The sequence below is a fragment of the Panthera pardus genome, unplaced genomic scaffold, assembly GCF_024362965.1.
Source record: "Panthera pardus isolate Hobbes unplaced genomic scaffold, ASM2436296v1 HiC_scaffold_8, whole genome shotgun sequence".
Lineage (NCBI taxonomy): Eukaryota > Metazoa > Chordata > Mammalia > Carnivora > Felidae > Panthera > Panthera pardus.
In genome coordinates, this window is record NW_026527013.1 from 156,009,227 (window position 1) to 156,022,670 (window position 13,444).

General features: G+C 51.4%; 1 protein-coding gene and 1 gene segment (V, D, J or C); both read left to right on the forward strand.

The window, feature by feature from the left end:
- LOC109269138 (T cell receptor beta constant 2-like) overlaps positions 1-13,444 on the forward strand; it is a 57,052-nt gene that overhangs the window by 38,428 nt on the left and 5,180 nt on the right.
- LOC109269139 (anionic trypsin) lies at positions 2,432-6,247 on the forward strand. Its single transcript, XM_019453005.2, has 5 exons — positions 2,432-2,561; positions 3,806-3,965; positions 5,003-5,256; positions 5,619-5,755; positions 6,044-6,247. The coding sequence occupies exons 1-5, from the start codon at positions 2,522-2,524 to the stop codon at positions 6,194-6,196; spliced, it is 744 nt and encodes a 247-aa protein (XP_019308550.1). The 5' UTR covers positions 2,432-2,521; the 3' UTR covers positions 6,197-6,247.

Consider the following 13,444-nt stretch of genomic DNA (forward strand, 5'->3'; position numbering starts at 1 on the left):
GGCACCTCAATCCATCCTACATGCTTGAGCCTAAAGCATGAGGTAATAGTGTCACTTACAGCTATTTTCTCTGCCTAGAAGGTGATTCCTGCTACGTTCAAGAAAACTGACTTCGTGCTGTGTTGTGGGTGTAACAGTTTATTCTGAGGAAGAGCACAAAATATCAGGAAAAAGCTAGTCTTGAGGCTTTAAACACAGAAAGTCCTCAAGCTCTTGGGTGTTCCCTTTCAGAGTCAAAGCCACAAGCACCTATCCAGAAATGTTCTCCCTGCTCCCCAGTTTCCTACCAAGGATCCCCTTTTCATAGTGCACCTCTCCAGGGAACACTGGACGTGTTCCTCTCTTTATCCACTACAGCAGGGCTTCCTATGAACACCCCACAACAAAGGGATAAAATAGCATATTTGGTGACGTTACGGGGAAAGCCCCTACTGTCAAGGTTCCACAACAGGGGGCAGCCACCCAGGAGCACAGAGAGATATGCCATCCATGCCTTGGACGTGGCAAGGTAAGGCTCTGAGACCGGGTGCCAGGTAGAGGACTAATTAATCTTCTATTTCTGCCAGGGAGCCAAGCATCAGGAGGGATCAGGAGGTACGTTTTGTCCTCTGGGAGCCTCTGGCTCGATCCCAAATCGACATTCCCTTAGATGGCACCTGCAGCAATTCCCAGACTTCCAACGCTTTCCACGTCTTCCAGTAGCCTTGAGGCCAGCTCTGCCATTTTTAGATGTACGTTCTTGGGCAACACCGAACCTTGCTGATTCTCAGTCTCTTCCTCTAGAAATGGAAATAATTTCTTTCTGCACATTTCACAATTAAAACATTTGTGAAAAGCCAAATTTGAAACTCAACACAAACGAAGCTCAGAATGCCACTGCTGTTTGTGTGTGAAAGCTCGTTAAAAGCTGTCAGGCACTGTACAAATATAGCACCTTCCCCCAGAGGTGTGAGCCCATCAGGATGAGAGAGGGTGCCATAGGCAAGGCCAGAGCTCTGAGCAGTGGCTCCCCTGTTGTGGGGAATCTGGTCTCCAGCCATGCCAGGCACCGGACCGGAAGACATCCTATGGGCCACTCCCAACACCACGAGTCCCACGATAGTGTTTTCCCCAACTTCTGCCAGTTTCCATTTACTCCATTCCCCCAGCCTACTTCCTGTCTCACCACCAGACTTCTAGGCCTTTTTCACCTTGCTCACCAATGCCAGAAACTTTCCTCACTTCCACCTTTCAGAGAATTTGAACATGGACTATGCCTGCTCCAGCTTTTCACCACCCTGGAGCTCAGAGGAGCTGAGAAGGAGAAGTGTCTTCACCAGACGGCTTCTCCACCTGGTTCACATAATTACACTTGAGCACAGACACTGGCTCCACCTCTAGTCCCCTCTGGTCAGGTTATGCCTCAATAGGTTACAAGGTTGTGTCTTGGTGGGTGGTGGCAGGTCCTAAACTGAAGTCATTCCTGGGAAAAAGAACTCTGGGCTGAGGCCAGTACAATAGTCTCACTGCATCTAAAATAGAAAATTCCAGAATTCCCCCATTCCTTTGTTGTTCCCGATGATCAAATACTCGACCCCTTCACTATGTGCTAATCTCTCTACCTACTGCTGGTTCTCTGATCAGAACCCACGTTTACCACTTTCAAACCCTTTTTAGTATCTGATCTGGAGCACACAATTGGACCTCAGGCTGCCAGCCCCCAGCAGGTGGGGGAAGTTTTCATCACACGGGAGCAGCTTCCCAGGGCAACCAAGAGGTTGCTTAGAGAAAACCCAAGACAGTGTGAGCGATGAGAAAGATCTGCATCGTGATAGGGACGAGGAGGAGGGATATGGTGTTGGCCTTCTGTCCTCCAAATACATCAGGCAAATGCCTACTTCATTTCTCCTTCCAAACGCTCCTGTCCACAAGCCTAGGTAGGAAGGAAAACCAGCTGAAAGCCCAGATTCCCAAGAAACTCTGCCTCTCCCTTCTCATCAGCTCTTGACATTGGGATGCTGGTTCCCTTGAGTGTGGCCTTCCTACCCAGTGGTTTAGACTTGGGAGAAGGGTGTTCGTGCTTACAGATACAAGACTTAGACAAGACTTCTCTCTCCTTGTGGGGGCTTCAGGTTACCAGCAGCCAAGTTTGCTTCCAATATCAGATCCTGCTTAGAGTAAGTTCAATAAATCTCCATGAGGTCAGAGGGCCCAGGCCATTCTTCCTCCTCCTCTCATCTCAGCTTAAGAAGGTCCAGCTGTGACATATGGGGGTTTGGCTTCTTCCCCTCACCCCAGAACCCTCCCAGGAGTCACCTGCTGTTCCTCTCTGCCCTCACAAGGTAAGTTTTCTTATCACCGGTGGGTCACGAATCCACAGATGGCCAAACACAGAGCTGAGGCAAGGCCCCGGGAAGGGAAAGTTACAGGTGTGTTTGTCCCGGGAGGAGCGGTGACCCTCCACCCTCACACACACCCCTCGCCCTCATTTCGGGAGGTATAAAAGCATCCCCACTACTCACTCAATTCTACTTCTGCCACCATGACTCCACTCCTGATCCTTGCTTTCGTGGGAGCTGCTGGTGAGTCCCATGTGTGGCTTCGGGCCCCACTCGCCCCTCTCCTGGCAGAGACACCTGCTCTACCTTTGCCGCTCTTCTGTGTTTACCTGGGTTCTGATAGTCTCTCTCCCCTGCCAGGGAGCCCTCCTCCTCATTCTTGGGCTCTCTGTAAGACTCTCCCACCTTGTGCTGACCTCATTCCCAACCCCATCATCGACCCATTTAGGACTTTGTTGGGAGGGGCTGGAAAGGGAGACCAGGTGCCAGTCATCCATGAAATGGACCAGGGGTCTTGAGGCTTAATTCTGGCAACTCTGGGATAGCTCCCCTATAGCTGTCCTCAACCTCAGGTATGCCTAGAGAAGTTGAAAGAATACTCATGCCAGAGTCCTATCCTTAGAAATTCTGGTTTAGTTGGCCTGGTGTGTGGCCTGTGCATTGAATTTTTTTATTTTTTATTTTTTTAAGTTTATGTATTTATCTTTGAGAGCGAGCAAGAGAGCAAGAGTGAGCAGGGAAGGGGCAGGGACAGAGGGAGAGAGAGAACCCCAAGCAGGCTCTGCGCTGTGAGCACAGAGCCCTCTGCGGGTCTCGATCCCACAACTGTGAGATCACGACCTGAGCCGAGATCAAGAATCAGACACTTACGTGACTGAGTCACCCAGTAGCCCCTGTGTATTGAATTTTTTAATTTCCTAAAAGACTTTAGGATTCCCAAGTGTGTAGCCAAGGTTGGGAATCACTGTTCTATTAGGCAATAACAGCTGGTCTACCTTTGTCCTGCCTAATGGGCCTGGGGGCTCCTGTAGATTTTTAGCTATGGGAAAAGCTGGGTACAGCCAGGGCTACTTAGCCAGATTTTCCTCTCTAGGCCAATCCATCCTGACAATCTGGGGCTCAAACAGCCATGAGGAGTAGAGCAATGATGGATGAGAAGCATTCAGTGGATGAGAAAACAACATTCAGACCTGTGTCACACCGAGTGCAGTGTGAGGCATGTCCTGTGTTCTTGCCCGGTGCCCCCGGCAGAGGTCTGGGCCTGAGCCCCAGCAGGCACCGGGCTATGTGCCCTGAAGACACACGGAGAGGCTCAGGAGAGAGCTATGCGCTCAGGCACCTACTGGGGATGTAACACTCCCTGCCTGCCAGTCTGTCATCTCTGTGCCTGTTGAGGACTCCTGATTAGCATGATCCAACCACAGGGCTCCAGGCTCCCCCTGCCCACATCCGCTGAATTGGCTTTTCCCTTCCTTTCTCCGTTCAAGTTGCTTTCCCCACTGACGACGATGACAAGATTGTTGGGGGCTATACCTGTGAGGAGAACTCCATCCCCTACCAGGTGTCCCTGAACTCGGGCTACCACTTCTGCGGCGGCTCCCTCATCAGTGACCAGTGGGTGGTGTCTGCGGCTCACTGCTACAAGTCGTAAGTGCTGGGTCCCCCACACCCAGAGCCCTCTCAGGTGCTGGGTCAGCCCGGGAGTGCAGAAGTTGGGGAAGATGGGTGGATGGAGAGGCAAGGTTGTCACCAGCCACCCACTCACAGAAGTGAGGGGGCAAAGAGGAGCACTGGATAGAAAACCTCTCCCATCCAAAGCAAATGGATGACACAGCAAAGGCTATGGGTCAGAAAAGTAGGTAGGGACTCTTTTGGGGGTGGTGAGGTCCAATGGGAAAGCAGCAAGGACCTTGCACGAGTCTCCTCTGCCAGTTGACTACCCATTGAAACCACCTAAGATCTGTTCAAAAAATAGTGACGCCTGGGTCCCATCCCAGGGCACTTAACTCAGAATTTTCAGGAAGAGGGGTTTGAACACTGGTGAGTTTTTAATGCTCTCCACCTCTGGTGACTCTACCCTGTGTCAGAGCTGAGGATCATTGCCCGGACCAAGGGTTCTCCATCAGAATCACCTGAAAGGCTTGCTAAACCATGGACCGCTGGGTCCCACACCAGAGCTTCTGATTCAGCAGATCCAGGGGTGGTGGCAGGGGCAGGGACCAACCCTTTGTACTTCTAGTAAGTTTCCAGGTGATGCTGAGGCTGCAGGTCCCAGGGCAACAGTTTGAGAACCACTGGGTGAGCTCATACAGGATGATGGCACTTACCAGACCGAGAAGGGAGGGAATAAGGTCGCTGCGTGTAGGTTGCAAAATGACAGAGGCTGAGGGATGCATGGGAAGCTTCTAGCAGGTCATTTGTGCCTGTGGTGCCAGGTGCATGGCGGTTTGTTGGGGAAAGCAGGCTGAGGAGCAGTCCCCACTGGGTCGCTTCACCTCATCCCTGCTCCATGACCACCCACCTCTCAAGCAGAAAGTTCTTGGTCTCACACCTGCACTGACCCACCACCCCTCTCCTGCCTGGTGATATTGCTACAGTCCTACCCATGAGCAGGAACCTGGAGAACCCTGGGGAAAAGTGGGCATATGGACAAGAGGGTTTCCCCATGCTTCTCTTCCTAACAGTCGCATCCAAGTGAGGCTCGGAGAGCACAACATCGAAGTCCTGGAGGGGGATGAGCAGTTCATCAACTCGGCCAAGGTCATCCGCCACCCCAGATATAACAGCTGGACTCTGGACTATGACATCATGCTTATCAAGCTCTCCTCACCTGCAGCCCTCACTGCCCGGGTGTCCACCATATCGCTGCCCTCCGCCTGTGCCCCCGCCGGCACCCAGTGCCTCATCTCCGGCTGGGGCAACACCCTGAGCTCTGGCAGTGAGTGGGACCCCCACTGCTTCACCCTCCAACTTCCCCGCATTTCCCAGAACCAAGCATGCCCCTGAGCTTGAACCCCTCTATACTCCGAGCTCGGGGCTGGGTGCTAGAAAGAGGCAAAGCTTTAAGGAGTTGACTCCCTAGAATTGAAATATAGGACAAATATAGCCCTTTCTACTGTCACATCCAGGGAGGGGGTCAGCAGTGATCATTCTGGGAACCGAACCCCATTGTCCCTCACTGGGGCTTACGTGCCTGGAGTCCTCCCCTGGCCGCCCTCCGTGTTCAGCACTGGATAGCTGTCCCCTCTCCTGGCCTGACTCCCGTTTTTCCTTTCCTTGATCTCTTCCTGCTCCTCAAAGCCAACTACCCGGAGCTGCTACAGTGCCTGGACGCCCCGCTGCTGAGCCAGGCCCAGTGTAAAGCCGCCTACCCCGGGCAGATCACGGAGAACATGGTTTGCGCTGGCTTCCTCGAGGGAGGCAAGGACTCCTGCCAGGTGACTCGACCCCTTCCCACGCTGAGACCCCTGCCCAGCAGCAGGATTGGAACACCCGGCCGGGGCTGTGGGGTTGGTGGAGGAGGGCTCCGTGCAGTGGACTCGTAAAGAAGCGAGGAAGGCTTGTCTGTGTGACAGTCATCTTCGAGTGAGAACAGAGAACGGGCCACCATGGGAGGGGTGCAGAACCACAGATCTGACCAGAACGCAGTCTTTTAAGGTTCAGACTGCGTGTGGCTCTATTCCTTTTCTCCTTTCTAACACTTGTCCCGTCTGCCTCCTCCCCAGGGTGACTCTGGCGGCCCTGTGGTCTGCAAAGGAGAGCTCCAGGGCATCGTCTCCTGGGGCTATGGCTGTGCCCAGAAGAACAAGCCTGGCGTCTACACCAAGGTGTGCAACTTTACAGACTGGATTAAGGAGACGATAGCAGCCAACAGCTAAAGCCCCCAGGCCCCCTGCCATCCCTATCCTAATAAAGTGAGCCTCTCACAACTGCCTGTGTCTGCACCTGCTCCTTCCTGCCCCCTCGCTCTGTGGACATCCTCCCATCTGAGGCCAGACAGGGCTCTACCCCTTAGAGACAAACAGAATGCCCCAGCTCCCGAGATATGTTCCATGGAATACTGGTTTCGCAGCATGTGAAGAGAAGGAATCTAAAAACTAATAAGTAGGGGGCAATGGGGGGCTATTTACTAGAGAACAATACCTTGCAGAAGGCTGTGCTAAAGAGTTTCCTTGATCTTGGGACTCCCCCGGGTCTGGACTGCAGGGCTCGTGTGGGGCCACACAGGTCATAGTTTGCAGGGTCTCACTACCTCCTTTCACTGGGACCCAGAGCTAATCACCTCAGAGACCCTTGCGCCAATCTCCTTGGCCTCTGCTGAGCCCCCTGTGCACATACTCTTTCTAGCCCAGGTCGTACTGCCTCCCGGCAGCAGAAGGCCACACTGGACCCTCCCCCACAACATGCTCCTGTGTGTCTAAGGGAGACAACAGCCCCCACACTCTGCAGAAATCTGCCTCTTACTCATCCCATGTAATGAGACCCACACGTGTCTACCACACTGGGCACGTTACAGACATTTTTATATCTGGTCCCTTCTTGACTCTGAAGTGGTTACTATTCCAGTGGTACAGACAAGAAAGCAAAGGCTCAGAGAAGGTTGTTGGCTTATCACGTCCCTTCTCCAACAGATAGTAAATCTGAACTTGGGCTCCTCGTTAGCCTGGCCCCAAAGCCTGTGCTCTCTCTACCCACCTCACTGTCTCTCCTGCTGCTGCTGGGGTCTGAGATGCTACCTGGCCGTGGGCTCTGCTCTTTCACAGACTTGCGGGCCATTCTCTGCCTCCCTGCGCTTCACGGGGGCTCTGGTCCCTGACCATCTCCCAGCACTGCAGTCACAGAGGTCCTGCATGTGACATCGGCTCCCGACCTCCCACAGCTTCTAAAATACACCCTGAGCTCTTTACCCTGCAGATGGGAGGGTCTTCCTTCTCTGCCCTGCCTGTATTTCCATCCTCGGTCTCTCTCCACTCCTCTCCTCTCCTCTCTGTCTCTGCTCCTGTGCTCAGAGATCCTGGTGGCTCCTCCGACACGCCACGGACCTCTCACCTCTAGCTCTGCGTGTTACTGGTCCAGCTGGCTTGATGCCTTCCCACCTGCCCCTTCACCTTCTTTAGGAAAGTCGTTTCTGACGCCTCCTGCTCCGGGATCCTCCCCTCCCCCCCCCAGCCCTGTGTTGGCCCCGTTGGCCCTGTGGTCTGAGCGAGGAGTCCTCCTCCTCCTCCTGCCGCATGCTTACAGCGGTCAGTCCTGCTCCTGCTGCCTAGTAATTGTGGTTGTATCTACTTGGCCTTCAACGGTGAGCTCCTTAGGCAAGTAATCTTGTCTTACTCATCCTGGCACATTTAGTGATTACACAACATCTACAATAGAATAGACACCCAGTGGTTGAATGACTCAAGTATGAGCTAGGACTGGAGGGAAATGTACAGAAGAAAGAAAGCGCCTTCCAGAACAATGGTTCTCCAAGTGCAGACTGGGGGACCGGCGGCACCAGCATCCCCTGGGAATTTAGGAGACCTACAAATTCTGGCGCCCCTCCCCCACCTCCTGAGTCAGAAATTCTGCGATGGAGCTTGGCCTCTTGCATTTTTACAAGACTTCCAAGTCCTTGTGACGCACGCTAAAGCGTGAGAACCAATGCAACAAAGGTATCCCTAGGCCAGTGCTCTCCGTGAAAGCAGTAGTCCCTAACGTGTTTGCTGACTATATTCAGCCACCATAATAAAGCTTTATGTGTATTATCTGATTCACATCTCTCAAGAACTCCATAAGGTAGGTGGTATTATTGTTAAAGGGGCTTGGTAACTGGCCCAGGGCCTCACAGACATAAGAAGAGGGCCTGGGGTGGGTGGGAGTCCCTGCAGTCTGGCTCCAGGAGGCAGGCTTCCTTGAAGGGTGGAGGCCTCAGTACCCTGCAGTGGCCCCAGCAGAGCCCTAGAACTTAGGGAGGGCTGGGTGTCAGTGCCAGCTGTCACTTCATTATGTATGACTTGGGGCGACTCATTTAGCCTCTTCAGATTTCAGTTTCATCTGAGGAAATCAGGAGACACATTTGGGGTTTAGATGAATCTAGAACTCACTTGAAAAGTTTCAAGAATTACACACATGTGAGATGCAAGTTGTTTATCTGCTTCCCACACCTCAGCCTTGAGAAAGGCAGGCAGGTAACCCAGTTTCCCGCTGGGGCGGGGGGTGGGGTGGGGGGTGGGGGTCCCCTCCAGCACTAACTACATTCTTCTCACGCCCTCAAGTGGCCACGCTGAGATGGCAAGGACTTCCGTCTAAAATAAATAAGGACAGGCTGCCCCCTGCTGCCCAAGATGATGAATGACCCCACTGGACACCTGCCTAACCAGCTAAACTCCTCTCACAGCAGGGGGGAAGCTTTGGGACACCTTGGTGACTCAGTCGGTTAAGCAAGTGTTGGACTCTTGATTTCAGCTCAGGTCGCTTCTTACGGTTTGTGAGATCAAACTCTGCGTCAGGATCTGCACTGACAGAGCGGAGCCCGCTTAAGATTCCCTGTCTCCCTCTCTCTCTGTTCCTTCCCCACTGGCTCACACTGTCTCTTATTCTCTCAAAAATAATAAATAAACCTTTAAAAAAAAAAGCTTCACGGGCATTTACACACATTGACAGCATGACTGAGTAGCAAACGGGAGCAAACTCCATCAGGATTGGAAGTAGGCAGAGTGGTATTCTTTGTAAGGCCGGCCTGGTGGAGAGTCCCCAGCTAAATGGCCGAAAGGAAACTTACCTAGAGGGTATATTACTCATATGCAATAAGGCAGGAAAATGGAAATAGATCAAAATAAATCATTACATCGACGAAAGAGATCCTCAGTGTGGGAAAGGAATAAAGAAGGAAGCTTGCCACTTTCCACTCGATAAAGGCCATCCGTGACCTTTTATTCAGGTTATTGGCAGAGTGTTGTGAGATCCAGCACTGTTCGTGAGTAAAAAGCACAGACTGTCTTTTCCTTTTTTCCCTAAATTCTAAGAGCCACACTACCCAGCTTGTGACACCACCAGATAGCACTCTGACATTCTTCATGGCTCGCGCCTGTGCTTTTCCTGGTCCGGGGACAAGACGTGCATCCCAAGTGCCATGCTGAAATGGAAATACCCAGGGTAATTTTGTGCTTGATTGTTTATTTAAATACATAATAACTCCAATACTAGAGATTTTTAACACAACGTATCCCAAGGACTACTGAGAAATATGCATTTTTCACAAGCTTCCTGAGTGATTGGGGACCCAGTATGTCAAGTCAGGACCATAACATATCTTCTTAGGTAAACTGATCTTCTTTGGAAAAAATAATGAGTTTGTAAATTACACAAGTAGGTTTCTTTTTTAAGTAGCACATTTCAAAATATTACCTAAAGCAATGTTTTCTTTGTATTTTCTTTAAATTTTTAAAGTTTTATTTTAAATAGATCATATAGCCATCTGGCTCAAAAACTGAAACAATACAATAAAGTTGAGACTGAAAAATGTTGCTTTTTACTTCTACCTTGTTTCTGTCTCCTCCAGTCATTCTTAGTAGGCAGTTACTTTGATCAGTTTCTTTTGTATCATTGTGGTGTATCTTTATGCAGAACAAAGCAAGCAGTTCTTATTCCCCTCCTTTGCCGGACAAAAGGCAATGTACAGCAATGCTAATCTGCAGCTTGCTTTTTTTCCACTTAACAATATATCTTAGAGAGCTTTCTGTAGTATCATGAAACATTTGTATTTTTTTTTTTTTTAGCATCGAGCAATATTCCATTTTGTGGATGTATCACAGATCACTTATCCAGTCCCTTCCTGATGGGCACTGGACTTTCCCCAATCTCTTTGCTACCCCCAGATAATGCAAATATTTTACAAACATTTTTTATTTGTCTGCAAGAATCACTACAGGATAAATGCCCAGATGTGAGATTTCCAGGTGAAAAAGTAAATGCATTTGTAGCTTTCATAGATATTTCCAAATTGGTCCCCACTTAGATGGGTATCCTTTTACGTGTAGAAATGCATATCCCACGACACACAAGTTAATAGAATGTCTTCCCTAATTCAATTTTGTCAGTCACATTGGTGAACAAAGATATTTCAATGCAGCTTTTTCTTTGCAAGATTTTTTTCCTACGGTGAAGCACCATTTGCAGTACTTTTTCTCTGAACCATCTGTTCTTTGCCATTTTTATTGTGCTGCTGGATTATTTTCTTACTGATTTCTAGGAGTTCATTATATACTGGGGAGATTAGCCCTCATGAGGAAGATTGCAAATGTTCTCCCCATATTGTCATTTCTCTTTGGATTCTGCGTTTATTTTTCCACGGAAGTGTGTCATCGTTAAGGAGTGAAGTTTGTCTTTTTTTTTTTTTCTTCCAGATTTTAATAGTTTGAAACTTCACAGTTTGAAAGGCAATAAAAGGAAACACCATCGAGTGAAATAAGATCCAGGCCACTCAACTGGAGGTTGAATTTCAAGGTCTTCTTGTGCAGGAAAGTAAAACATCTACCAGCAACTTAAATGTGTCTGCCCCTCGGGGATAAAAAGGAGAAGGCTATGTCCATGACTGCATTTGAGTGTTCCTGCAACTTTATGCATCTGACTGTTCACTTCCATGTCCCCAACTCTCTTTTCCTAACCTGACGTCTGAAGTCCACAGGAAGGGGGGCTGATGCACACAGGAGCCCTCCCATGTCCAAACCCACTTGAAAATATGCTGGAGCTCTCAGCTGTTATTTTGTCTCTACCTAGGGACCCCTACACGCCCCTGTCCTCCACCCCGTCCCTGCAGTGTAGCTCAAGGTCACTTCCCCTCCAGACCACCCTAGCAGTTCAAGTTGGGCCAAAGGGTCTGAGTATTGCGGGATCCCATTCCCGGATGAAAGTTGTGGCCTTTGAGTGACAGAGCCACAGGCAGGCCTGAGGCTGAAAGGGGGCTGCTGCTTCTTGCTGGGTTGGGGGGTGGGGAGGGTGGGTCCCCACAGTGACGACATCTTGCAGAGGGGCGGAAACCAGGGAAAACCAGCCCCTGCAGCAGCCAGCCTTGCAAAGACACACAGCTCTGAGAAGCCAAGAACATCCTGAAGGAAGGGCATGGGGGTGGGGAGGAGCCCCTCCCCGGCCCGGTCTGCACCCCTGCCGCCGCCTCACACCAGGGGGAGTGATGTCACTGACCTGCCCTCCAATGCCCTTGAAGGAGCAGCTGCTCTGGTGGTTTCTCCCAGGCTCTGATGGGCAGAACCATGGGAGGGGTCGTTTTTTGTACAAAGCTGTAACATTGTGGGGACAGGGGGGCCACGGTGATTCAACTCTACGGGAAAGCTTTACAAAAACCTTTCTGCCTTTCCCAACCCACAGTCTCTCCACTTTTGTCCTGGGTCACCGGCCCGAGGGTGGTTCAGGTCAGAACGCCTCCGCCTCACCCCTGTTCACCTGTCGAGCCAAGACCATGGATAAGGACAGGCTTGGATCGGGACTGAATCTTCCAGGCAGAGAGCCCAGATGCGAGAAGAATGTCTCAGTGGCCCCTCGGGTGAAGGACTCAGGGAGACTCCTTCACCCCAAGCCCCACAGAACCCGGGGCAAGGTCAGTGGGAAGGTGCATGGGAGGTGACCCATTCCACAGAGGAAGAAGCCAGAGATATCCCCGCTCTCCGTGGATATGGTCACTGGCTCTAGGACCCTGCCTTTCTCTCCAGACCCACGTCCTTTTAATGGACCCTCAGAAAAAAATCAAGAAAGTAGTGTGGGACCCTCTGGATACACTCTGGCCATGCTCTGTGGCCCCAGGAGTCAGAGTTGAAAATGTTCTATCAATATCGGTAAAACACAGGCAGGGATTTCTGACCCCAGCATCCTCAGACAGCAACTACAGCCCCCGTTTCTTTCCACGCCTCAAATTTGTTTGCCTCCTGGCCTGGAGTCACTGTGTGAACACTGAAGTTTTCTTTGGAGCAGGCACCAGGCTCACGGTTATAGGTAAGCTATACTCTGGGTCTTTCCAAGCCCCTCATAGGGGAAGCAGGTCCAAAATGGCAGGTCCATTTTAGAGTGGCCATATTCTGATGTGCTATGATTATACCTTCGGCCCAGGGACCAAGCTGACAGTCGTCGGTAAGGCGGTGGGGACTCCGGGCAGGGTGTGACCGGGAGGATTCTATCCCGGAAAGTGTGGGAGGGAAGGGATCACCCAGCCCCTGGGTCCTGGACAAGGAGATGTCATGCCCGCATCTGGGAACCAGTCCTTGGGAGGGTCCCGGTCAGGGTAAATCCACGCAGCCACCGGTGGTCCTCTGTAAACTCAGAGCTGAGCCTCGGTGGTTCCGGCAGAGGAGGGAGAGGAGATAGCACTGCCCCCTCTGAGTAGTTACCTGCCAGAGGAAACCTACAGAGAGCCCAGAAGGCAATCAATGAGCCCTGATGCTGGCCCACCTTCCTCACTGACTGGAACTCTCTGCAGGGGTTTCATATCTTCCCTTGCTCTGGATTTCACAGGAGGCCACGCTGTCTCCTTTTTTCTGACTGTCCATGCACGGGGATATGCACGGGGATATGCAAAGTAGGGCTGGTGTCTCTGTGAGTGAAGAGATCCACGAACACCCCGATCTGTCCCTGAATCCCAGCTGAGCTCAGCAGACAAGGGGAGGTTCTGAAGCAGATCTAAGAGGCTGTGCTATGGAGAGACCCTCTATTTTGGGGAAGGGAGCCGGCTCACTGTTGTAGGTAAGTTCCTCGAGGCTCGAGGGCTGGGAACCTACAAGGAGGGGCAGGGCTCCAGATGGAGCCTCCAGTTCTGGGGGCTTAGCTTAAAGCACATTTTTATCAGAAAGATCTGAATTCTTGCCTTGAGGTGATCGGGAGGGGACAGCCTCCATCCCTGGTAGTTTCACAGACTGGCCATGCCAAGTCTGGGTTCCCGTGCTGGGAGGCAAGTAGTCTCGTCTTGGGGTCACCGTGTCCATCTCCCGTCTCCTTGGAGCACACCCCATCATGACCACGGTAGATGGGAAGCCTCTAGCCTTAGAGCTAGCTTCGTCCTGCTGTTTTCCCCCCTCGTCCAGAAAAGAAAAGGACACGGGAGAAAGGGGTGGGGGTCACATGGCCACATTGGTCCCCTGACA